General features: G+C 47.2%; 1 protein-coding gene across 1 annotated transcript in view; it reads left to right on the forward strand.

Annotated features, from left to right (window-relative positions):
- LOC128422517 (collagen alpha-1(VII) chain-like) overlaps positions 1-25,533 on the forward strand; it is a 69,891-nt gene that overhangs the window by 389 nt on the left and 43,969 nt on the right. The window contains exons 2-12 of the mRNA XM_053406609.1: positions 3,161-3,286; positions 11,086-11,157; positions 12,551-12,586; positions 12,697-12,756; positions 15,513-15,557; positions 16,078-16,113; positions 17,546-17,581; positions 20,667-20,723; positions 22,529-22,600; positions 23,311-23,382; positions 24,757-24,792. Coding sequence (XP_053262584.1) covers positions 3,161-3,286; positions 11,086-11,157; positions 12,551-12,586; positions 12,697-12,756; positions 15,513-15,557; positions 16,078-16,113; positions 17,546-17,581; positions 20,667-20,723; positions 22,529-22,600; positions 23,311-23,382; positions 24,757-24,792 — 648 coding nt within the window. The remainder of the gene's footprint in view (positions 1-3,160; positions 3,287-11,085; positions 11,158-12,550; positions 12,587-12,696; positions 12,757-15,512; positions 15,558-16,077; positions 16,114-17,545; positions 17,582-20,666; positions 20,724-22,528; positions 22,601-23,310; positions 23,383-24,756; positions 24,793-25,533) is intronic.

A 25,533-nucleotide genomic window follows, 5' to 3' on the forward strand; every position in this document is an offset into this window, starting at 1 on the left:
AGCCAAAATAAGGGACCCTGCAGCCTCACCTCTTCCAGGCACTCCAGTCTTCCTGTCCTCCTGCAGTCTGGTCAAATTCATGCTGGTAGCTTCGAGAACACTGTCCAACCAACTTTGTAACCAGAGGTTCAACTGACTAGAATCTGAATCACATGCACCACAAGGCCTATGCAGCCTCAACTTAAGATGGCTCCCCGGCCTGGCTTTGCACTGCAGAGTTTGCAGCAGCACATGCAACAAAATGACGTCCAGCATTCGAAAACTTCCTCAGCTTGCATTAACTAGCCACACACAAGGCATGCAAGCTCCACCCCCCAGTCGTTCTTAGACTTCTTATTGGGTGAGCAACACAGCCAAGCAACACAGTTGGAGCCTCCCTCCTCCCTGGCCGGCAGGGAGGGAGGGAGAGGAGCTGCTTCCTTTGAAATTTAAGGGACATTTAAGGGACATCCATCAATAAGGGACAGCAGCGGGACATGGCACTGGAATAAGGGACTGTCCCTTCAAGTAACGGACACTTGACAGCTATGCTTCCAGGTGCTGCTAGACTCCTATTTCCAGCATCCTCAGACAGCATAGCCCACAGTCAGGGACAAAGGGAGCTATAGTCCAGTGTCCAGAGAGCTACAGGTTTCCCACTCTTTATAAAGGAGAAACAGACTAGCCTGAAGTAGTCCATCAGGGTGGAAAGTGAAACTGGCCTCCCTTCCAGTTGAGGGAGCTGAAGGCTACAAAGAGATGAAAATGTATCAGGAGGACCACAAAACCCAAAGGGCCACCTCTCCCCATACAAGCCAACTCTGACCCTGCAGTCTTTATCAGAAGACCTTCCCTGAGGAAGGAGTAAAGGTTGACCCCATGAGAACAAGCCTTTTCGGTGGTGGCCCCACTGTGGAATGCTGTCCTTGGGGAGACCCATCTGGGGCCTTCCTTAGCTGCCAGACTAAGGCCTTTTTGTTCGCCTAGGCCATTGGTTCATTAATGTTGCTTCCTATGGTGGTCATCTGTCAAGGCTGGAGTCAAATACAGGTCAGCACGAAGAAGCAGAGTTGTTGGCGAAGTTAACTCTTTGTTAAGGAAACAGCATACAACTCGGCAACGCTTTCGGTGGGTCTTCCCCCATAGGGCAGTTGCTAGGACTGAAGGTCCCTGCCTTCCGCCCCTTCTAAGGCTCCACTTTTCCCAAGCAGTCTCTCTTTTTTTAAAAAAATGATATTTATTTTTCCATTATCCAAAAAAGATTTTTCCATTATCCAAAAAAGATTTTTCCATTATCCAAAAAAGTCAAAGAAAAACACAAAAACACAAATAAGAAAACAAAACAAAAAAGATTTAAAAACACATAAAATTCAAAGTCCTCACTTTCAATAACATATTTTCCTGACTTCCCCCCACCTCCCCCTCTTGTATTCCAGTTCAAATTGTTGGCTCAACAAGTTCTTGTCCCCAATTTTTAACCTTTTTACATTTCAGTCCTTTTAGAAAAACCAATTTTAACTTTTAAACTTTTAACTTATAAATTTATAACTTATAACTTATAAACATCAATAATTGCACATCTGTTCTCATACTTAAAGCCTTTTTTCTAAAGTCGACCTAAATTCCCTTCCACGATTTCCCCAATTCTCATGCAGATAACAAAACAAAATAAAAACAAAACAAATTATAATTATGCCCCCTTTGGATTCCCAAACTCCACCCCCCCTTTCCCGGTATCAATCACCAACAAATGTCCATCAGCCTTAGTCTACTCTCAGCCACTTCTCCCAAGCAGTCTCAAACTGCATCTGTGCACCTCTGACCTCCGTTCAGCTCTTCTCATTACTCTGCATGTTCTTGGAGACCAAGAAGGAGCTTGTTACAGCAGGAGAGGCAGACTCTTTGAATTCTCCAGCAGCCTTGTGACCCCCTCTGCACTGCTTCAGCCTCAGAGTCTGAACTGCTCTCTGTCACTGGCTCTTCTTGCTCAGTATACCCTTTTGCCCCTTCAGCTTCCAACACCACCTCCTCCCAATTTTCTCCTCTGTCTCCCACCACCAATCCCTGGGCTCTGAGCCTTCCTCCTCTGGGGTTTCCCTTGAGGGTTCCTTGGCTCGTACCTCCCACCACTCCTCTTCACCCAGCTAGTCCCTGACATCTTCTAGGAAGGGTGTGTAGGACTTGCCCTCGCTGGGCAAACATGCTAGGTGCTTTGCAGTGCCCACTGCTATAAAATAAATATCTAGGTTAGCTCAGTTGCTTAGCATGTGGTGCTGTGATAATGCCCAGGTTGCAGGTTCTATCGGACAACTGCCTATTCTTGCATTGATGATCCATTCCAAATCTACAATTCTATGATTCTAGGTCCAAATTGCTATTTACTTATTGTATTTCCCCTTGTCAAGTCGCTTTGAGACTTATCGTTTCCGATACGTTTCCAGTACGTTTCCGAGCACAATTCAAAGTGTTGGTGTTGACATTTAAAGCCCTAAACAGCCTCGGCCCAGTATACCTGAAGGAGCGTCTCCACCCCCATCATTCTGCCCGGACGCTGAGGTCCAGCGCCGAGGGCCTTCTGGCGGTTCCCTCACTGCGAGAAGTGAGGTTACAGGGAACCAGGCAGAGGGCCTTCTCGGTGGTGGCACCCGCCCTGTGGAACACCCTCCCTTCAGATGTCAAAGAGAACAACAACTACCAGACTTCTAGAAAACATCTGAAGGCAGCCCATACTCTGGTTTCTCTTCAGATCGTATAAATCTTTCGCCCCTGTTCAGGGAAGTTTTTAACGTGTGACATTTTAATGTATTTTTAATCTTTGTTGGAAGCCGCCCAGAGTGGCTGGGGAAACCCAGCCAGATGGGCGGGGTACAAATAACAAATTACCATATTTTTCGCTCTATAACACGCACCCGACCATAACACGCACGTAGTTTTTAGAGGAGGAAAATCCGTAGGCATGCCACCCGTAGGCATTCCCTCCATAACACGCACAGACATTTCCCCTAGGAAATGTCTAGGAGGAATGTCTAGCACTAGGAGGAAAAAAGTGAGTGTTATGGTGCAAAAAATACGGTATGTTGTTGTTGTTGTTGTTGTACAAAGTAACTGATAATTCATCACGATCATACTATAAAAACATGTGCTCATCTTGTGACGGGACAATATGGTGTCTTCTCACTAGGGTGAGCCCGGAGTCCCGGGACCTCCAGGGGCACAAGGCATCCAGGGTATCCGTGGCAACCCCGGGACCCCCGGGTCGCAGGGGGAGAGAGGTGCCCCAGGCCCACCTGGAATTCCAGGGCAAAAGGTAGGTGATCAACAGTTGGGTGTGGCGACAGCCCATTGGCCAAGCGATTCAGGGAACTGACTCAAACGCAGGGAGCAGAGGTGGATTACAGAAGCACCTCCAAGCTTTTCAAAGCTACTTCATAAGCTGCTGAAAGGGACCCTCTGGAACTCTTGAGATGAACAATCCAAACTAAGCGCCATGACGCTCTGCCTTTTAATATCCTCTCCATCAGAATTGCCATATAAATCAAGCCTTGGCTGCTCCTGAGAACATCGGGAGAGCCCTGCTGGAGCAAAGGTCCAGCTAGTCCAACGGCAGTTTCTGGGTCAGCGTTCTTAACTTCGTAGCACGACAAGCTTTATAGAGCCATTATTAGTTGATCATCATGAACATTACCGTATTTATTAGATTTCTAGGGAGCTGAAATTGGAAGCCAGGTTTTCCAGACATGCCTCTGCTTCTGGTTCTGGGCGAGAGCTCAGTAGGTTACAGCGTGGTGCTGATAACGCCACAGTTTCAGGTTCGGTCCCCGTATGGGACAGCTGCCTATTCCTGCTTTGTAGGGGGTTGGACTAGATGATCCTCAAGGTCCCTTCTAACTCCACAATTCTATGATTTCAGCTGCCCCATGATAAGGCTACTCTTCAGTCTAACACAGTGGTTCCTGAAGTGGGTGGTAGCACCCCCTGGGGGTCAATGAGATTACCTGGGGGGGCGTGCTAAGAGGCAAGGGGGTGCCAGGGGATGTTGGAGGTGCGCATGGCAATCAGGCTTCGAAAAGCTGGTGTCGCAGTCATCCATTTTGTTGAAGTAGTTTCAATTGGGTTTCAAATAAATGTGCGGCTAATTGTTACTGCAGGGTAACAATTGTTACACTAGTAACAATTGTTACTACTAATTGTTACAGGGACGCTGGTGGCGTTGTGGGTTAAACCACAGAGCCTAGGACTTGCCGATCAGAAGGTCGCGGTTCGAATCCCCGCGACGGGGTGAGCTCCCGTTGCTCGGTCCCTGCTCCTGCCAACCTAGCAGTTCGAAAGCATGTCAAAGTGCAAGTAGATAAATAGGTACCACTCCAGCGGGAAGGTAAACGGCTTTTCCATGCACTGCTCTGGTTTGCCAGAAGCGGCTTAGTCATGCTGGCCACATGACCCGGAAGCTGTACGCTGGCTCCCTCCGCCAATAAAGCGAGATGAGCACTGCAACCCCAGAGTCGGTCACGACTGGACCTAAGGATCAGGGGTCCCTTTACCTTTAACTTAATTGTTACTGCTTCAGATTTCGACGTGACACTCATTCAGTGGATTATACAAACCACCATTCTGAGTAATGCTTTTTATAAGTTAAGTTAGGGGGCACTAGGGATGAGTTTATGGAACCAAGCGGGTGGCGGCCCAAAAATATTTGGGAATGGCTGGACTCCAACACATATTGTTGTTGGCACCCGTCTGTCTCAAGAGACAATGGAGGAGAGCAGCTTTGAGGGTGAAGCCAAACCATTGGAGAATCACAGCGCCTGCTGTGACTGTAGAGACCTATACAGGAGAGATATGTTTTGTTGCAGCTGGGGCAGAGGAAGGCGTCCGGTTGTGCTGCTGCAGATGCACCAGGGCATTTCTTCTCTCTGCGCTCCTCCCAGCGGTCATTCCTCCTCTGGACAATGCACAACCTGATGGTTTGTCTCAAGGCACTGCGGTCGGAGTTGATGTTGCCAACTTCCATGTCATGTTTGCGGACATATTTGTAGCACAGAGTGGCAGTGCCAGATTACCAAACAGGCAGAGGAGGCCCCACGCATTTTCCTAGCCCCGCGACATGCACTCAAAGTGAATGAATGAATTTATTATTTCGGTCACAGACCAGTTCCAGCCCACATACAATATCAAGGAAGTCATAAAACACGATAGGGATACATTTGAATTTTCAATTAGGTGTTACAGGTACCTATTTATCTACTTGCACTTTGACGTGCTTTCGAACTGTTAGGTAGGCAGGAGCTGGGACCGAGCAATGGGAGCTCACCCCGTCGCGGGGATTTGAACCGCTGACCTTCCGATCGGCAAGCCCTAGGCTCTGTGGTTTAACCCACAGCACCACCTGCGTCCCTGATACAGATATAGCAACAGTTAAATATACAGTGGTACCTCGGGTTAAGTACTTAATTCGTTCCGGAGGTCCGTACTTAACCTGAAACTGTTCTTAACCTGAAGCACCACTTTAGCTAATGGGGCCTCCTGCTGCTGCCATGCAATTTCTGTTCTCACCCTGAAGCAAAGTTCTTAACCTGAAGCACTATTTCTGGGTTAGCGGAGTCTGTAACCTGAAGCGTATGTAACCTGAAGTGTATGTAACCCGAGGTACCACTGTGTGTCTGTGTGTGTGTGTGTGTGTGTGTGTGTATCTATCTATCTATCTATCTATCTATCTATCTATCTATCTAAACTTAGTCACTAACATATAACCTAAAATTATCACCGCTCAAAGCAATACTGATTTGATCTTGTGGGCTGGTGAAATAAAAAACGTATTAGGAGATCATTTGCAAGCTGCCCCCCGCCCCCGATTTTGACTGCCTAGGGGCCTCCACAGGGTTTAATTTGGCACTGCAGAGTGGGTCTGCCAACAGGCCGGGTGCTTGAACCCAATTCCCCATAGAGCACACCCTTGGGGATCCTGCCCTCTTCCATTCTCTGGATGTGACCAAGTTAACGTGGAAGTTGTGACTCTTAACAGATACATATCGCAGCAAAAGCTCTAATCACATTACCATATTTTTCGCTCCATAAGATGCACGTTTTTCCTCCTAAAAAGTAAGGGGAAATGTCTGTGCATCTTATGGAGCGAATGCGTGGTCCCTGGAGCTGAATTGCCCAGGGGCGAAAAGCAGATCATGCTTTTTCTTTTTTTTTTAGAAAGAGGTAATGGGGTGTTGAAATGAAGCCGCTGAGCAGCTGATTGGCAAGTGATCGGGAGGGGAGATAAGGGTCTTTAGTGATAAAGGAGGCTGCCTGCATGTGGGGAGGTAAAGACAGCGAACTTGCAAGGAGAGGAGACAGGAATACTAAAACAAGCAACGAGGAGAGAAATTAGAAGAAAAGGAGGAGCAAAAAACTGCTCCAACTAAGGAAAAGACACTAAGGCAAACAAGAGAGAAGGGGGTGTTGAAACAAAGCCGCTGAGCAGCTGATCGGCAAGCGATCGGGAGGGAGATAAGGGACTCTAGAGATAAAGGAGGCTGCCTGGGGGGAGGGAGGTAAAAGCACATTGATCCTCAGGATTTTTGCATTGGGTCACCCCAAATTCACCATCAGATCACATAGCATGTCCATGGCTACAACCTGCACCCAAAAAACCACGCATCCGCTGTTTCATGGGGCCGCAATGGTGCAAAAAGCATGGAACCACATAGATTCTCAGGATTTTTTCATTGGGCTACCCCAAACTCACTGTCAAATTACATATCATGTCTGTAGCCACAGCATGAACCACAAAAATCATACATGCACTGTTCCATTCAGAATATTTTTTTTCTTGTTTTCCTCCTCTAAAAACTAGGCGCGTCTTACGGTCAGGTGCGTAAGCAAAAAATACGGTATATGCATTGGTTTCTAAGGTGCCCTAAGATTTGTTGTCAGGTTTTCTGCAAAGGCTAGGTTGCAGTGCTCACTTTTGGGTGGGGGAGAAAGTCCTTCTGTCCTCGGTGCCTAGGACTGAGTCACATCAAAGTCACCACTCTGGGATTCACCAAAGCACTGTGATTACCTTCCTAGCCCCTGTCATTTGCACTGCTCCCCTATCCAGACTTTCCCCTTTAAAAAGCAGGGAGCTCAGACATCTGCAATCCCTCTTGTGTCACTGTGACCTGGACTAGGTGTCCATAGTGCTCAGAGGACATCACTTGTATGAGTAGACACTTAATGGGCTGTTTCACGGTGACACAGGCAGGATAATTGTTTTCGAGCTTTGCCGCCGAGGTTGCTTTGTTCCTCTGTTGCTTCTGTTCCCTGAGACTCAGAGAGCCGTTTTGCTCCATGCGAGTGCGGTTTCTTGGTCCATGCGGCTGCAGGCTCAGCGAATGCATCTGGGCTGCGTTTTGCAGAATGAGATATGTTGATTTCCTATCAAATAGTGCTTTCCTGCAGTTGATTAGTACTGAGCCACAACCTTTTGAACTCTTTGGTTGAAATGGGCTTGGCTTTCGGGAGGAGTTTGTTTCCACAGAACTGCTGCTTTGCGTGGACAGGAGGAGTCCCCCAAACCCTGGGCGGCCCCTGTGTGGAATAACAACTCAAGAAAAACGTGCTGTTGTTGTTTAGTCGTGTCCGACTCTTCGTGACCCCCTGGACCAGAGCACGCCAGGCACTCCTGTCTTCCACTGCCTCCCGCAGTTTGGTCAGACTCATGCTGGTCTCTTCGAGAACACTGTCCCACCATCTCGTCCTCTGTCGTCCCCTTCTCCTTGTGCCCTCCATCTTTCCCAACATCAGGGTCTTTTCCAGGGAGTCTTGTCTTCTCATGAGGTGGCCAAAGTATTGGAGCCTCAGCTTCACGATCTGTCAATGTGCTATGAGACAATGTGCTATGGAATTAAAATTGGCCGCAACTTTATTATGTTTCAGATGTGAGTAGATCTTAGATCAGACATTTGGCCCTTTATCCCTCTTAGTCCCCCACCGGGGATCTGGGGAACATCAGGGTTATCCAGTGGGGGGATGGGCTGGCTCTGGAGAACATATGTTCAAGCAGAGAGAGCCCGCCCCCATTACGCCACCGTCGCCACAAGGGAGAGCAATGACAACCTCTAGGCATACGCACAAAGCCTCCCCTCAAACAACCCCTTTAACGGGGAACCCTGGTATCGCCACCGCAAAGAGGAGGGGGGCGTGGGTCACTGCTGTACCATTTAGGGGAGATAGACTAAAGGATTCTGCCCAAGACCTGAAACCGCCAAAGTTGTGACGTTTTGCTACGGGAAAGGCAAACCTGCCAATGCAGGAGAATTCCTTCCCGGCCCTTCAACAGCGACCTTGACGTAGCAGCGCCCGCGTACCTGTGGAGAAAAGGTTAACCTGCAAAAGAAGTCTGAACTGAGGGTGGGTAGGGTGGGAGAAGCTCTGGAGCCAACTGACGATTCCCTGGTAAGATCCTCCCTCTATTGTGTGGGCAGGTAGTCCCTCCCCCTACCTGGCCTGGTCACCTTGGCAACGCCTCCCCAGGTGGGATTGGGCAACTGGCTGAGATAGGCAGAGACCTCCAGGTATTCCACCTGGGGAAGGCGAAGCCAAGCCTGTGCTAATGGTGCTGCATAGGGTCCAGGGGGCTGCGTGCGACAACGCAGAGGGTGCTCCCCATTTAATGTGGGGAGCGGTCATTGTGGTTCTTTGCAGCTGTTGGTGAGGCGCATTTTTAGGACCCAACTTATTTCTGAAATTTCAAGTTGTTTTCAACCATTTTCAATACTACGTTTTGGTACTGCAGCTGTCTTTTCATTCTTGTCACCTGCCCTGTAACCTGAGGGTGAAGGGCAGGAATAAATTGTAGTAGGAGCGATTTGTTTTGTTTTACAGTGATACCTCAGGTTAAGTACTTAATTCGTTCCCGAGATCTGTTCTTAACCTGAAACTTAATCTGAAGCACCACTTTAGCTAATGGGGCCTCCTGCTGCCGCCGCGCGATTTCTGTTCTCATCCTGAAGCAAAGTTCTTAACCTGAGGTACTATTTCTGGGTTAACAGAGTCTGTAACCTGAAGCGAATGTAACCTGAGGTACCACTGTATTACCTACGAGATTTTAGGGAAGGCTCATAGATCAGTGGCAGAGCTCCTGCTGAGCACCCAGACCATCTGAGGTGCTGTCCATAACATCTCCAAGCATAGCTGGAAGAAATCCTAGTCTAAGGTCCTGGAGAGCAGCTGTCAGTCAGTGCATACATTGCTGAACTCCATGGACCAGTGATCTGCGAATTCCTGTACTCCAAAGGCTCCCAATCTGAGCCTTGAAAAGCACATAGAACTTAAAGAGGAAAAGGAAATTAGCCCTGAGTGCTCACTGGAAGGACAGATTGTGAAGCTGAGGCTCCAATACTTTGGCCACCTCATGAGAAGAGAAGACTCCCTGGAAAAGACCCTGATGTTGGGAAAGATAGAGGGCACAAGGAGAAGGGGACGACAGAGGACGAGATGGTTGGACAGTGTTCTCGAAGCTACCAGCATGAGTTTGACCAAACTGCGGGAGGCAGTGGAAGACAGGAGTCCCTGGCGTGCTCTGGTCCATGGGGTCACGAAGAGTCGGACATGACTAAACAACTAAACAACAATAACAATGGATGAACAACACTCTTTCAACTTCCTCCTTCATCTTGTTAAAATAAAAAACTGCTCCTTTTCCCTTATGGGGTATTCTGTAGCCCATATAGAGTCCTTAAGTGAGTTCTCTATCGGTAGGAGAAAATGACAGAGGCCAACCAGAGAATATTGAGAAGCAAAGCAGCTAATAAGCCTGATCTTTATTAAACTGTTGCAACAGGGTCCCCACTCACCACACGCAGGAGGGAGGGGGAACCTTGAAAAATGGTGCGCAAGCCCTTCTATAGACTTTTGAAATTGCCCACCCTGTAGCCCAAGACCACCCCTCTAAAACAGGCATAGGCAAACTGCGGCCCTCCAGATGTTTGGGAGTACAATTCCCATCATCCCTGACTACTGGTCCTGTTAGCTAGGGGTGATGGGAATTGTAGTCCCAAACATCTGGAGGGCCAGAGTTTGCCTATGCCTGCTCTAAAACATCATACATACATCACAGAAGGAGGCAGTCTACAGCAGAGGAGGTGGTCTACAGCAGAAATCCTGTTTGCCATGATACCTCATAATGGTCACTGATTGCAATACCTGGGCAGCCTGGCCATGCTTTTGTGATGGTTAATGCTTTTAGTTCCTGACTCCAGGTCATAGGCTCACCCAATCCATACACAAATACGCCCTTAAGACAGGATTTGTAAGCAAAAGACAATGGGAAGGCTCTCCCCATTTTCCTCATGTTATGTACTGAGTTGAATAGGATCCAAAATGCAGCAGTCTGATTGGTCCTAGAACAATAGGATCCAAAATGCAGCAGTCTGATTGGTCCTAGAACAATAGGGTCCAGAATGCATCAGTCTGGTCCACAAGAGCCACCCAATTCAGCTCCAGGTGGAAGCGAATCCGCAACCTGATTTGCCTACAGGAGAATCCTGGAATTAGCCAATCACGTGGGGCCCATTGTGTAAATAATGTATATAAAGCAGACATTCTCCATGGGAACTTCCATTCCTCCTCACCACTATGAGCTGAATAAAGAGCATGAAATCCACTCTCGACTCTGAGTATATTTCATCCTCCCTTACTGCAGAGGAATATTTGAGGTCACTGGGAGAGTCAAAATGACTTCAGAATTGCTTTTCTTACTATTTCAGACACGTGGTTTATATACTTATGCATGTTTGCCTTGTACATTTATGAACATGTAATTTATATTTGAGACCTTAGAATTCTTAAAACAACCTCTATGCGTTTTTCGAGCGAGAAAAAAGGTAAACAGCCTCCCTGTTGTGACTAAGGGGACAGAAGCTTTGTGGGGCCAGGGGAAGACCTCAAGGGCGCGATTGCACCCATGGGTGCCATGTGGGTGGTCCCTGCACTGGAGGGCGTATTACCACTCCTTCTCTGATGCATAACACCTCCTGGTTTTAGGAGAGGCACCCACATGTTCATAGCCGTTTGGGTATTTTTTTTTTTGTTCTGCAATAGTCTCATTTTCTCTAAAAACGTCTTTCTCTTTAGGGGGAACACGGCAAGAGAGGAAGGAATGGGTCTGCTGGACCAATAGGACCCCCCGGACACCCAGGACAAGAGGTGCTCAAAAAAGTCTCACCTTTACCTAGGAAATGAGAGTGGAAACAGGGGTGGCCTTCGGTCATCTTTGATAATATGTTGCCCTGAGCAAGGCCGAAATTTGGAGCCTCCTAATGGATCTTCTCAATTATGGATCTTCTCAGTTTTGTGCCCCCGCCCCGCAGCTTGGTGTCCTGGGAGGGGGAGCTACCTGCACCCAACCCTAAAGTCTGGTGGAAGAGTCAAGGTCCATAGCTCAGGGCACTTGCTTTCCCTCAGAAGGTGCCAGGGTCAATCGCTGGCATCTCTCAGTAGGGCTGGGAATGTCCCCTCTGAACCCTGGAGATCTGCTGCCACCGGATGAAGACCAGCGATGGGGACCCTGTGGCCCTCCAGATATGGACTACAACTCCCATCATCTCTGGTTGCTGGCCATAGTGACCGTGGCTGATGGGAGTTGGAGTCTAGCAACATCCTGAAGGCCACGTGTTTCTCATTCTGATACTGATGAGCCAATTATCTTGATGCAGAAGAAGACCTTTGTGTCCAGATGGTCTCTCAGAGGAACTCTTAGTCCTTCGTGGTGCAACTGGGGAGAATTCAGCCCATGACTCTGAGCCTGATCGCTGGCAGAGCGTTCATAGGTTGTTGTCCAGTATACCTGAAGGAGCGTCTCCACCCCCATCGTTCTGCCTGGACACTGAGGTCCAGTGCTGAGGGCCTTCTGACGGTTCCCTCCCTGCAAGAAGCCAAGTTACAGGGAACCAGGCAGAGGGCCTTTTCGGTGGTGGCACCCGCCCTGTAGAACGCCTTCCTGTCAGATGTCAAAGAGAGAATCAACTACCAGACTTTTAGAAGATATCTAAAGGCAGGCCTGTTTAGGGAAGCTTTTAATGTTTAATAGACGATTGTATTTTAATATATTTTTTTCCATTTTTTTATTGATTTTCCAAAAATTTTAAACAAACAAACAAACAAACATACCCCTTAATTGTACTTAATCCAATCTTAGTAACATTGTTAAGTGACTTCCCCTAATCCCCCTGGCTGAATTTCAGTGTATATCATTGTAACAGTTTTCCAAAACCAATTTTAATATTTTGTTGGAAGCTGCCCAGAGTGGCTGGGGAAACCCAGCCAGATGGGCGGGGTATAAATATATTATATTATTATTATTATTATTATTATTATTATTATTATTATTATTGAAGAACTATGTATTCTGCCTTGAGCTCCTTGGAGGAAAAGGTGGAAAATAAATGTAGGAAATAAACAAATAAACTCTCTGTGTATTTGGATGTCTAGTTAAACCCCACTGCACTGCATTACAAATATGAACAATAGAGTTCCTTGTCTTGATAAGGAAAAAGGTTTTTTCATCTATTTCTCCCCCACTTTTTTTTTTGCTTCTCAGGGGGTGCCTGGTGTCCCTGGGATCAAGGGCAGCAAGGTGAGTCATCCCTCAGTCCAGGATATCCATACAGCTGGGGGTTGGGGGGCTACTGCTTTGTTTTCGTTCTTGTTTTTATTGCAGCCCCCTGGTTTCTGTTTGTTTTCCAGGGTGAGGCCGGGCTTGGCAGACTGGGTCCAAGGGGACCACGGGGGCTCCCTGGGCCTCAGGTAGGATCGCCTAGTGGTTCCATCACTAGTGGTTCTTTTCACAGAAGCTTCTGCTTTGATTATAAAGGTAAAGGGGACCCCTGACAGTTAAGTCTAGTCGCAGACAACTCTGGGGTTGCGGCGCTCATCTCGCTTTACAGGCCGAGGGAGCCGGGGTACAGCTTCCAGGTCATGTGGCCAACATGACTAAGCCGCTTCTGGCGAACCAGAGCAGCGCACGGAAATGCCGTTTACCTTCCGGAGCAGTACCTATTTATCTACTTGCACTTTGACGTGCTTTCGAACTGCTAGGTTGGCAGGAGCAGGGACCGAGCAACGGGAGCTCGCCCTGTCGTGGGGATTCGAACTGCTGACCTTCTGATCGGCAAGTCCTAGGCTCTGTGGTTTAACCCTCAGTGCCACCCATGTCCCCTTCCCGCCGGTGCGGTACCTATTTATCTACTTGCACTTGTTGATGTGCTTTCGAACTGCTAGGTTGGCAGGAGCAGGGACCGAGCAACGGGAGCTCACCCCGTCGCAGGGATTTGAACCGCTGACCTTCCGATCGGCAAGTCCAAGAGGCTCAGTGGTTTAGACCACAATGCCACCCGTTTCCCCGCTTTGAATATAGTTATCATCATCATCATCATCATTATTATTATTTTCCCCAGAACCAGGACTCAAGGCAGCTCAGAAAAATTAAAACAAACATGTGTAAAACACAGATTGTTAAAAATATGCAAGATAAAAGACAAAAGGTAATTAAACTGCAATAGAATGACACGCACACACACCCCACCCGGCAATGCAGGAATCACAGCAAAATAATCCCTGACAGATAGCCATCCAAACTCATTTTAAAAACCTTCAGTGGTGAAGAGTCCACCACCTTCTGAGGGAGTCTGTTCCGCTGTCAAACAGCACTAATAATAATAATAACAATAACAATAACAATAATAATAATAATTTATTTATATCCTCCGCAGCCAAAGCCAGGCTCAGAGCGGCTAACACAATTTACATAAAATCACAGTCAGTTAATTGAAATACATTCTAAAATCAGTTTAGAATCAAATTAATGGCAACCATTGGGTTAGAGTTCTATGAGGATTACAGAAGGAGAGAGGAGGTTAGACTGTGCCTTGGCCAAAGGCCTGGTGGAACAGCTCTGTCTTGCAGGCCCTGTGGAAAGATGTCAAGTCCCGCAGGGCCCTAGTCTCTTGGGACAGAGCGTTCCACCAGATCAGGGCCACTTACTATAGAATATATTTAAAGCACACCCAGTTTAAACCACAGGATGGGAATTGTAGTTTCTTGCTCATAGAGCTACCATTCCAAGCACCCTTAATCCCAGGATTCTTTGGGAGAACTAATTTGCTTTAAACGGGCATCAGGTGTGATTTAAATGTATGCTGTGGTTCTGCCCACAGACGCACACCGTGCACGTTTCCAGGAAGTTCTTCCTGATGTTTAGTCAGAATCTCCTTTCTCGTAATTTTGAACCTATCGGTTCACGTCCTCCCCTTCAGAGCAGCAGAAAACAGGCTTGCTCCATCTTCCATGTGACTGTCAGGAGTTCAGCCTACACTCAAGTAGGACCCTGGCAGAGACACATGCCCAACTGGCATGTTCTCTTCCTCCTGGTCGATCGTTCAGAAGCTTCAAAAGCTTTCTTCAGCCCGAACATCACAGCGACTGATGCCAACCAACACCGGCAAACTTAGGGATCCGCAGAGTTTGCGCAGTTGCGTAACAGACCTCAGCAACTCAGCATTTTGGCTAATCTACTTTATTTACATATATACACACACAGAGCACTGCAACATGGCTCCATCTCTCTCTAGCATCAGACAGCAAAGAGAAAAAGAAGAAAGGACAATAGTCCCACTTCAAGGAACACAGTAACACAAACATCCTGTCTCTGTCACTTCCCACTCTGTGGAGTCAAAACATACACCGTCATGTGAAAGACAACAATCCTATGACTGCAATCATGGAGCAGGAATTCTAACAGTGACAACCCTTCAGATGTTATGTTTGAAGATGGCTATCATAGCAAGTCTCAGTGTTCTCTTGTCCAGGCTAAACAGAACCCAGTTCCCTCAAACGTTCCTCATAATTTAGCCCTGAACTTCATTGAAATATGCATGAAGAGCTAAGCTCCCCCCGCCCAAGTCTTTGCTCAGAGGCTTAGCTGCTAAGCAGTCGACACAAAGCCAGGTGCAAGTATTTGAAACGTACAAGCAAACATCTGGCCCTCTCTTGACACTTAGCTTGTAAATGGCACAGTAAAGGCTAATGGGGAAAAGACAGGTGTGCCCACATGAATTCTAGGCAGAATTTGTGGCTGGATCAATGCACCTGAGGGCAAAGTGACAGGTGTGTGGAAATTGCAGGACTGGAATGTGGATTTTGGATACCTTGTTGGTCTGCCTGGTTGGAGGAGGTTTGCATTGTGCGGTTTCAGGTCTAGCTTGGAAGGAAGCTCATTGCAGAGAGTGAGGACAGGCGTGGCGTTGCCCTGTAGGAAGGATGGACAACCTGTGGGAATTGGTCTAATTTCAGGTGGGGGCAGCCCAGAGGGAGAGAGTCAGGGGACGGCCAAAATACATGAAGCAGTGGAACAAGGAGGGTTCAGGTGATGGTGGGTTGGGGGGAGAGAAGAAGGAGGGAGCGATGGGGGATGAAAGAGGGGCATCAGAGATAAAGAGAAAGAGAGGAGTGAAGGCTGGAAAAGGCACCTCCGGAGGAATACAGGTGTAACTTCTTTTTAACAGGGCGAAGAAGGAATTGTGGGAGTTCGTGGTCCCATTGGCATGATGGTAAGTGCAAGCTAAGCGTGGCAGGAAATTCAAGACCTGGTTCTTGGTCTGGACCCCACACACATTTGAGAACCCTTAAAGTTTCTCTGTTGCTGAAAATATGGTTGAGTTAAATTTACGTCCCAGAATTTCAGGGTGGTGGGAGATTCTTTGGAATCTCTGCAGCACTTAAGTCCTGATTCTGCCTGGTCTCCTTTGCCCACTTTGCCATAGTTGCTATAGCACAAGTCTTCATGTTCTGCTAAGCTTTCGCCTTTGTTGGAGCAACGTCTGTTCCCCCTATGGAGCTGTCCTATGTGCTGAAGGTCTAGATAATAAATACCTTAAACTAAAGTCCCATCACTATGATAATAGACACCTTGGTGGAATTCCACTTGGGTATTCCTCACATTCCTATGCTGATGTAGCAAAGACGGATTCCGCTTGCAGCCCTGATCTACTTTTATCTCAGACACTTTTGAGAGAGCTCACACTTGGGAATTCTTGCTTTTGTAATGAATTCTTCTCTGCATATTTACAGGGACAGAATGGCCTTTTGGGGCCGAAAGGGGAGAAGGTAAGTAGCCAAATGTTGAATATATATGTTGAGCATCCTCAGTATTTCCAGACCTGGTACCATTGCTTAACCCAAGCATGCATTTGGGGGCCCTGCTTCTCTGGGGAAAGAGGGTTTCAGTGTTGGGGTCTACTACAGAGAGATACCCACTAACTGATTCCCCACTATCTGTGCTCCACTTTTCAGAGGTGAGACACGGGTGAAGGGCCTCATATGATTATCATAGTGTCCACACAGGTTCAAAAGGGAAGAGGTAGTCCTTTAAGCATTGGGGTCCCAAGCTGTTTATAGGGCTTTAAAGGTCAAAAACTGCAGTTTCGATCGCAGAAACTACTATGCAGCCAAGGGAATCGGGTCAGAACTGGATTTACATGTTCAAAGCTTCCTGTCTTTCACGTTACGCACCAACTGCAGCCCCCAATCTTCTGCAGCTGTCCCAAGTACAATGCATTGCATTAATCCAGCTTAGAGATTATCATAGTATAGAGAACTGGAGCAGAGCTACCCATGTCCAGATAAGGTCAACCTGGGTCACCGGTCAAAGTTTATAGAAGGTGCTAAGTGCCATGTAGCCTCCAATGTCAATGTTGGATCCAAGAGTGCCCCCCAAATTGTGCAACTTCTCTTGGAGGGATGGGTAGTCTGACCCTATCCAGAACAAAACACATCCCACTCATCTAGTGAGGGGGAACCACTCAATGGGAGGGTCTCAGTCTTGTCTGTGTTGACTTTCAGTTTCTTATATACCTTCCTGCAATCCTGGCAAGGACTCTGCACAGCTTCCAGTTCCCAAAAGGCAGGTGGCACCACCTATTCCATAGAAAGTAGTCCCCATCACCTTGGCTGTGTGGCCAGTCCTATCTGCCTTATCTCTTCCCAGCTTAGATTGTGTCTCCCCTGGCTAAGATGTGGTCCCTATTCTTGGGAAGACAGCAGTGCTCACTGAGAGAGCCAGTGTGGTGTAGTGGTTAAGAGCAGTAAACTCGTAATCTGGGGAACCGGGTTCGCGTCTCCGCTCCTCCACATGCAACTGCTGGGTGACCTTGGGCTAGTCACACTTCTCTGAAGTCTCTCAGCCCCACTCACCTCACAGAGTGTTTGTTGTTGGGGAGGAAGGGAAAGGAGAATGTTGGCCACTTTGAGACACCTTCGGGTAGTGATAAAGCGGGTTATCAAATCCAAACAACTCCTCCTCCTCCTCCTCCTCCTCCTCCTCTTCTTCTTCTTCTTCTTCTTCTTCTTCTTCTTCTTCTTCACTGAAGCAAAGGAAAGTCATTCATGTTTGTCTGCGGACATTCCTCAGTCACTGGCCACTGTGCCCCCATGGTATGACAGCGGTGGACTCTCTCTTTCAGAATTGGCCGAGGGATTTGGCAATGTGATAGTATTAATGAGGTATTCCTTTGTTTTCATTTACACTCCTCCTCCTCAGGGCGATGTTGGATTTCCTGGGGCCAAAGGAGAAAGGGTAAGTAATGTTTAAAGAGGTCAACACAGTCACCTCCAGGCTTGACTACTGTAATTCGCTCTACGCGGGGCTGCCCTTGAAGCTGTCCCAGAAACTCCAGCGGGTGCAGAATCCTGCAGCGAGGCTCCTCACGGGGTCTCTGCCATGGGAGCATATCCACCCAGTGCTTTTCCAGCTGCACTGGCTCCCGGTGGAGTACAGGGTCAGATTTAAGGTGCTGGTTTTGACCTTTAAAGCCCTTCACGGCCTAGGACCCTCGTACCTGCGGGACCGCCTCTCCCGGTATGCCCCACGGAGAGCCTCAAGGTCCAAAAATAGCAACACCCTAGTGGTCCCGAGCCCTAAGGAAGTCAGATTAGCCTCAACCAGAGCCAGGGCCTTTTCAGCACTGGCTCCGGCCTGGTGGAACGCGCTGTCTCATGAGACCAGGGCCCTGCGGGATCTGATTTCTTTCCGCAGGGCCTGTAAGACAGAGTTGTTCCGCCTGGCCTTTGGCTTGGAGCCAGTTTGATTCCCTCCCCCTCTTTCTTTTTTCTTTTTCCTTTCTCCTCCTGTGATGAGGCTGCATTTTAATATTTTAATATTTCAATATTTTAATGTTGTATTTTAATCTTGTTTTTAAGTTGTATCCATTCAACTTGTTTTTATTATTGCTTGTTAGCTGCCCTGAGCCCAGCCTTGGCTGGGGAGGGCGGGGTATAAATAAAAATAAATAATAATAATAATAATAATAATAATAATAATAATAATAATAATAATAAACACTGCAGGGTCATGGGGTAGGTTGAATTGACCCAAACAACTTGCTCTTTTTTGGGGGGGGGGGGAGATCGCCATCTTCCCATCACCGCGCATCTCTCTTGGATTCATACCTGAACAGTGACTTCACCTGGATAATGATGTCGGCAAGAAAATGAAAAGGGAAGGTGGGGTGAAGTTGGAAACAGGGCCATCTTTCCCATTGGTCTTAGTGGTTCGTTGCGCCAGGGCGCTGGCATCTCAGGGGCGCCCCAGGGAGTGGGGGAGCTGTGCGGCTTTGTCGGTGGCCTCCCCTTTCCCTGAATGCCCGCCAGCTGTGCCCCGTCAACCATATGGCTAGCGGGCGTGCAGCTTGCCTCCCAAGCCTGCGTGAGAGGAGAGCAATCCCCTCAGAGGCTTGGGGAAAGGTCGACAACTCTGGGAAATGTGGAGGTGAGGGCCTGAGGGATCTTTGCACCATGGCTAAATCAGGCATAGGCAAACTCGGCCCTCCAGATGTTTTGAGACAATTTCTCTTTGACATCTGGTGGGAGGGTGTTCCACAGGGCGGGCGCCACTACTGAGAAGGCCTTCTGGTGGTTCCCTGTAGCTTTGCTTCTCGCAGTGAGGGAACCACCAGAAGGCCCTCAGAGTTGGACCTCAGTGTCCGGGCAGAACGATGGGGGTGGAGATGCTCCTTCAGGTATACTTGACCAAGGTCGTTTAAGGCTTTAAAGGTCAGCACCAACACTTTGAATTGTGCTTGGAAATGTACTGGGAGCCAATGTAGGTCTTTCATGACTGGTGTTATGTGGTCTCGGTGGCTGCTCCCAGTCACCAGTCTAGCTGCCGCATTCTGGATTAGTTGTAGTTTCCGGGTCACTTTCAAAGGTAGCCCCACGTAGAGCGCATTGCAGTAGTCCAAGCGGGAGATAACCAGAGCATGCACCACTCTGGCGAGACAGTCTGCGGGCAGGGAGGGTCTCATCCTGCGTACCAGATGGAGCTGGTAGACAGCTGCCCTGGACACAGAATTGACCTGCGCCTCCGTGGACAGCTGTGACTCCAGAATGACACCCAGGCTGCGCACCTGGTCTTTCAGGGGCACAGTTACCCCATTCAGGACCAGGGAGTCCTCCACACCTGCCCGCCCCCTGTCCCCCAACTACAGCATGCACCACTCTGGCAAGTCAGTCTGCCATTTTTCTCTGAAGAAATGGGTTTTCAAAGCAGCTTGTCTGCCATTGCGACAAATGAATTTCTGATTCTCCCTCGCTGGAGGAGATGCTGTTTCCCAGTCATAAAGGAATGTGTAATGCCCTCTCTGAAGAAAGTGTGAATAGAACATTAGGCGGAAGTGGGTGAATTAAACAGCACAGGAGATGTGATTAAGTTGACAATTTGCCACGGCAGCATTTACTAACCTTTTCCTTTTCTATTCCACATTTGGGCTTCCTCCATTCTAACCTTGCCTGCTTCAGGACCAATTAAATGTACAGTGGACATCATTTTCCAATCTTTTCTATGGAGCAACGTAAAGCAAAAATGGTTCCTGGATAGTGAGGCAAGAGAAATTTGATTGCGCTTCCATTTTGACGCTCCATTTTCCTTTCCCGAAACAAAACATGAACTGGAAAGGAATGATCCTGTCAATTTACACTGCTCTGAATTTTGTGATGCAGTTTCCCAAACAATGTATACAAAAATTGATATACTAGGGGGGAATGTGTGCAGAAGTGTGGGTAAGGAAAATAGTGGCAATAACATTAAAAAATGCACAATATTAAGGGAGATTGCAAAAATGTGCATATTAGCCAAACGTAGAATCATGGAACTGTAGAGCTGGGAGCCCAACCCCTGTGCAATCTAAGAATCACAACTAACCTCCGTACAGCAGTGCGTGTGTGTTAGAAGACACAAGTATTTAAATGATGGTGAGTTTTCACGACGACTTTTGAAAAACAGAATGGAAAAAGGAAAAACTGGAAAAAGGCTGAGGAAACGAGAGAAATAGAAACTGACATATTTGTCCACAAGGAATAGCGGTACAATATTTATTATAATAGTAATAATAATTTATTATTTATACCCCGCCCATCTGGCTGAGTTTCCCCAGCCACTCTGGGCAGCTCCCAATTGAATGTTAAAAACAATACAGCATTAAATATTAAAAACTTTCCTAAACAGGGCTGCCTTCGGATGTCTTTTAAAGATAAGATAGCTGCTTATTTCCTTCCTTTCTGGTTGTTCAGCTTTCTTTCTTTTTTAATCCAACTTCAGTTTCAGCTCTGACTCAAGGTGAACTCATAATGCAAAGGCCTTTCTCTTTTCTGTGCTTGAATCACAGGGAGACCCCATGACAACATTTGGACCTCAAGGCTACAAAGGCAACAAAGGCGATCCTGTAAGTTGGGCTTTTTCATAGAATCATAGAATCATAGAATCATAGAATCATAGAATCATAGAGTTGGAAGAGACCACAAGGGCCATCGAGTCCAACCCCCTGCCAAGCAGGAAACACCATCAGAGCACTCCTGACATATGGTTGTCAAGCCTCTGCTTAAAGACCTCCAAAGAAGGAGACTCCACCACACTCCTTGGCAGCAAATTCCACTGTCGAACAGCTCTTACTGTCAGGAATTTCTTCCTAATGTTTAGGTGGAATCTTCTTTCCTGCAGTTTGGATCCATTGCTCCGTGTCCGCTTCTCTGGAGCAGCAGAAAACAACCTTTCTCCCTCCTCTATGTGACATCCTTTTATATATTTGAACATGGCTATCATATCACCCCTTAACCTCCTCTTCTCCAGGCTAAACATTTCCTTGCTTTCCGATAGGAGTTTGCTTTCTCCGTCGCTCACAGAGATTGGTGTGGAGAGCCCCCTGTTATGTTGGTCTTACACTGCTGATCCCGCAAGCTGCTCTCTGTGCCACCACTGAACTTCCTGTCTAGCCAGGTGTTATGTACTGAGCTGAATAAAGAGCATGAAATCCACTCCCGACTCCGAGTATATTTCACTGGTGATGAAGGTGAGTCAGCTGCTGAGCTGACCGCCACACACAGCACTGCAGCACCTCCACCTGCCGCACCGCTGCCTCGCACCGTGTATCCAGGCTTCAGCTGCGGGCCCCAAGGAACTCAGAATGGCAGCCAACAGCAGCTTCTCGCCATTCAACCCAGCATCTGGAGACTGGGAAGCGTACGCCTCCCATTTCACCTTCCTCCTAGAAGCCAAAGGGGTCACCGATGAAGAAGACGCCAAGAAGAGGGCGATATTCTTTAGCAACTGCGGAGAGGAGACGTTTGAAATCGCCCGGGCTCTCCTTGCGCCTGAAGACGTCGCTACTGTTCCTTACAATACAATAATGGAACAGCTGAAGGGGCACTTTTCGCTGCAGCCCTCGGTGGTGGCTCGTCGAAATGCCTTCTACGCAAAGCGGCAAGCCCCTGGGGAAACCATAACTGGGTTTGTGACCTCTCTCCACCAAGCCGCCCGGTTCTGCAACTTCTCAGGGCGGATTTCATGCTCTTTATTCAGCTCAGTACATAACACCAGGTGAGCTAGAATCTTGCCAAGTATCAGAGGCTCAGCACAGGTGGAACAATATTGTGAATAAAACCCTCCAAGATGGCCACCAACTTGGACTGCTTTAAGATCTTAAAATTCATAGACCACAGAATATAGCTGGCAGGATCCTGTCCTAGTCCAACCCCCTGCGATGCAGGAATCTTTTGCCCAATGTTGCGCTTGAACCCACAGCCCTGAGATTAAGAGTAATAGTAACCGTAATAGGTAATGAATTTTGACAAATTCCCATTATCTGGTTACAGCCACAAGCAACACACAATGTTCCACAATGACTCCCAACTAAAACCACATCTGGATCCAAGTGGCTCACAGTTAACTCTCTGCCTTCATTTGATATAGATATGGTGCTCAACCATGGTTATTTCCAACTGTGATTTACTGTCCTGACCCTGGTTAAGACCCTAAGATATGGTGAAGCCATGGTTTAGCCTACCAGGTTGAACAGCCCCAGAGGATGTGAACAAGGAGAAGTCAGCAGGGCAGGAGAGGTTATGGAATGCAGACGTAACCATGGTCATCATAACCATGGTCATCCTAATGGAGCTCAAATATATATATCATTCATAAATATAAAGGCTTTTTATTTGGAAAAAATAGAGTTATGTCTGTGTTGCTATTTAGGGTGAAAGAGGCCCTCCAGGATTTGATGGTGACAAGGGTGAGAAAGGAGAAGATGGACCAGCAGGAGAAAAGGTTCCTTTGATTTTGTTGAGTTCCTTAACTGTAACAGCTCTCTCTGTCTTTAAAACTCAGTGGTTGTGGTAGAAGATTGCAATTGACTATCCTTCTGGTCAATATCCATTTTACTACATAAAATGTCTTGTGGGCTTCCCCAAATTGTGCCCTGTGTGTCAATAGCTCGTGGACTGCACATTTCCATGGAACATTAATAAGCAACCTAGTGGCCTTTTGCTGAACAATTTCTGACTTGGGCAAAAAAACCAATCCAAAACCAGATAAACACTTGATTTCCATGCAGTTTGCTTAAAAGTCATCCCTCATCCTCACTGAACCTGCAACTTTGGACACCCAAATCAAAATTGTTAAGTTGTGGGTGAACATATCAGACAACACAGCGATTCTTCAAACAGCTCTTGTTTATTCACAGGCCAGAACAGAACTGAACTGAAGGGTTCAGTCAGGCTGCTTATATAGAGCTCCAGTACAACGTAACTGTTACAATTTTCTAAAACTATCCAATCACTGAACGTCACTTTCGATCCCTTATTTGCATAACTATCTACAGTATCCCCCTGCTGGCCCAGGGTGAGAACTTCAGTACATAACAAAAATGATGGAAAATAATTTTATAAATGAATAACTTTGGGCACTAGCCTGGGTGAAAGAGAATTGCAATGTATCTTTCTCTGCGTGATCCTTCAGTGTATTTTTTCTCCTTTCAGGGAGTGAAAGGAGAAGCCGGGGCGAAAGGAATCATGGGTCTGTTTGGCACAAGAGGCCCAGTGGGGCAGAAGGTCAGTCCAAATGGCTCCCGTGTTCACACATGTAGCCTGGGGTTGGGGTGAATTAACCTCTGTGCCAACTAAGCTACAGCCTCACATCAAACGGTTCCTCCAGATATCTTGTATGGCTTGACCAAAGCAACACAGGGAATGAATGTCAAAGTTAGGAACAGGCAAATAATCCAAATAATCATGTGTGTGATGAAGAACCATCTCTTCATCCAGCCTTTCTCAACCTGTGGGTCCCCAGTTGTTGTTGAACTACAACTCCCATCACCCCTAGCTAGCAAGGCCAGAGCTCAGGGATGATGGGAGTTGTAGTCCAACAACATCTGGGGACACACAGGTTGAGAACTGCTACCTCCCATCCCTTCTTTTAGGATGCAACTTGGTACCAAATTGCCTACAGAACATAGGAACACAAATTACGATAAATCGAATTAATATAAATTAAAACTGCTCCCCAAATTGCTGTACCACCCCTGCTCTTATTTTCAGAGTACCTGCATCCATCTTAACGGTTAATGCGCCAACAATCTGATAAGAGTCCATCTAACTGGGAAGACCTCCAACCTAATAAATAGCTGATTCCTTTCCTGCCCTGTTTGCTTTCAGTCATGGGGGGACGGGACCCTGGGGAGGGTGGGCCAGCTGCAAAGCTCATTTCCCCATTGGCTGGGGCAAGTGCCAATAATCCTGGGGATCCATGCCTGATTGGCCAAGAAGCACCGAAGCAAAATCCTGTTCCAATGTGTCCTTTAAAAGGAGGGTTATGCTGTGAAGGGGTTGAAATAGTTGCCCAGTCCATGTTGCTCCTGTGAGAAGGGATGGGAAAGAAATTTGGATCGACCTGCAAACCTACCTGATTGACACTTTCTGACACAACACACTACATGAACTAAAACACAGCTGTCTTTTGAAATGCATGCTTCTACATATTTGGCAGCGCAATATTCCATCCAAATGATGTGTGCAGAAATGCATATCAAGGGAAAGTATATAAAAATATTAGTGAACGTAATGTATAGTATTCGGGGGAAATCGCTCGCAAAAATGGGTGCGTTGGGAAAATGGCATACAAAAGTGTGCATTTTAGAAGAAATTTGCATTAACTTGCTGATGTATATTAATAAAGACTTTAAAAAACAACAACTGCAAATTGATTTTGAAATGGGGAGAACTGAATTTAAGATTAGAAAACGAGAGAAAATGAAAATAACAGTCCATACCTCCTTGCCTGGGAGTAAGAAAATGCTACCTGCAGTCTAATTAGCAAGAGTTTAGGAATAGTCTAGGAGCTTTCATCAAAATCCCTCAGGTGAGCAGCTGTATAATGTGCTCAGTGCCATTTCCAAGTGTTGATTTTTGTCTTTACTTCCCTGGCAGGGTGAGCTGGGAGAACCTGGATTGCCGGGATTTGCTGTAAGTCAGAATTCCCCTCTGTGGGGTTTTTCCTCCACTTTGACTGGATTGAATGAATGGTCCGCCTAAACCCAGTGTCCTGTCTCCAGCAGTGGGACCAAGAGGTTGTAGACAGAGCGAAACGCACCATGCAGCACTCGTTGAACATGCTGTAGTAGTTGTTGTTGTTGTTGTTGTTGTTAATATCATTTTACGTGTTTATGGGACTAAACAACAGTACAGTGGTGCCTCGCAAGAGGAAATTAATTCGTTCCGCGAGTTTTTTCGTCTTGCGATTTTTTCGTCTTGCGAAGCACGGTTTCGGAAAAGTTTTGGAAAAGCTTCAAAAATCACCAAAGTCTTCAAAAACCTCAAAAAAGGCTACCACACCGCGTGCTATGAGTTGCTCCTTGAAGTCAAGTCGCAACTGTATTAACGGTGTTAAGAAAAAGGAAACAAACTTGCAAGACGTTTCTGTCTTGCGAAGCAAGCCCATAGGGAAAATCGTCTTGCAAAGCAACTCAAAAAACCAAAAACCCTTTCATCTTGCGAGTTTTTCGTCTGGCGAGGCATTCGTCTTGCGAGGTACCACTGTAACTGGAGCACACCTTGGAACAGACAAGCATGGCAGAAGCCAACACGGTGCCCACTGTCTGCTTCTCTTGCCATGATGAACTTAGAGTATTTTTTAAAAAAATAAAGCCATGCAACCAAAGATTAAAACCAATAAGACTCTAGAATTAAAAAATGGCAGCTGCATCT

Source organism: Podarcis raffonei, chromosome 10, assembly GCF_027172205.1.
Source record: "Podarcis raffonei isolate rPodRaf1 chromosome 10, rPodRaf1.pri, whole genome shotgun sequence".
Classification (NCBI taxonomy): domain Eukaryota; kingdom Metazoa; phylum Chordata; class Lepidosauria; order Squamata; family Lacertidae; genus Podarcis; species Podarcis raffonei.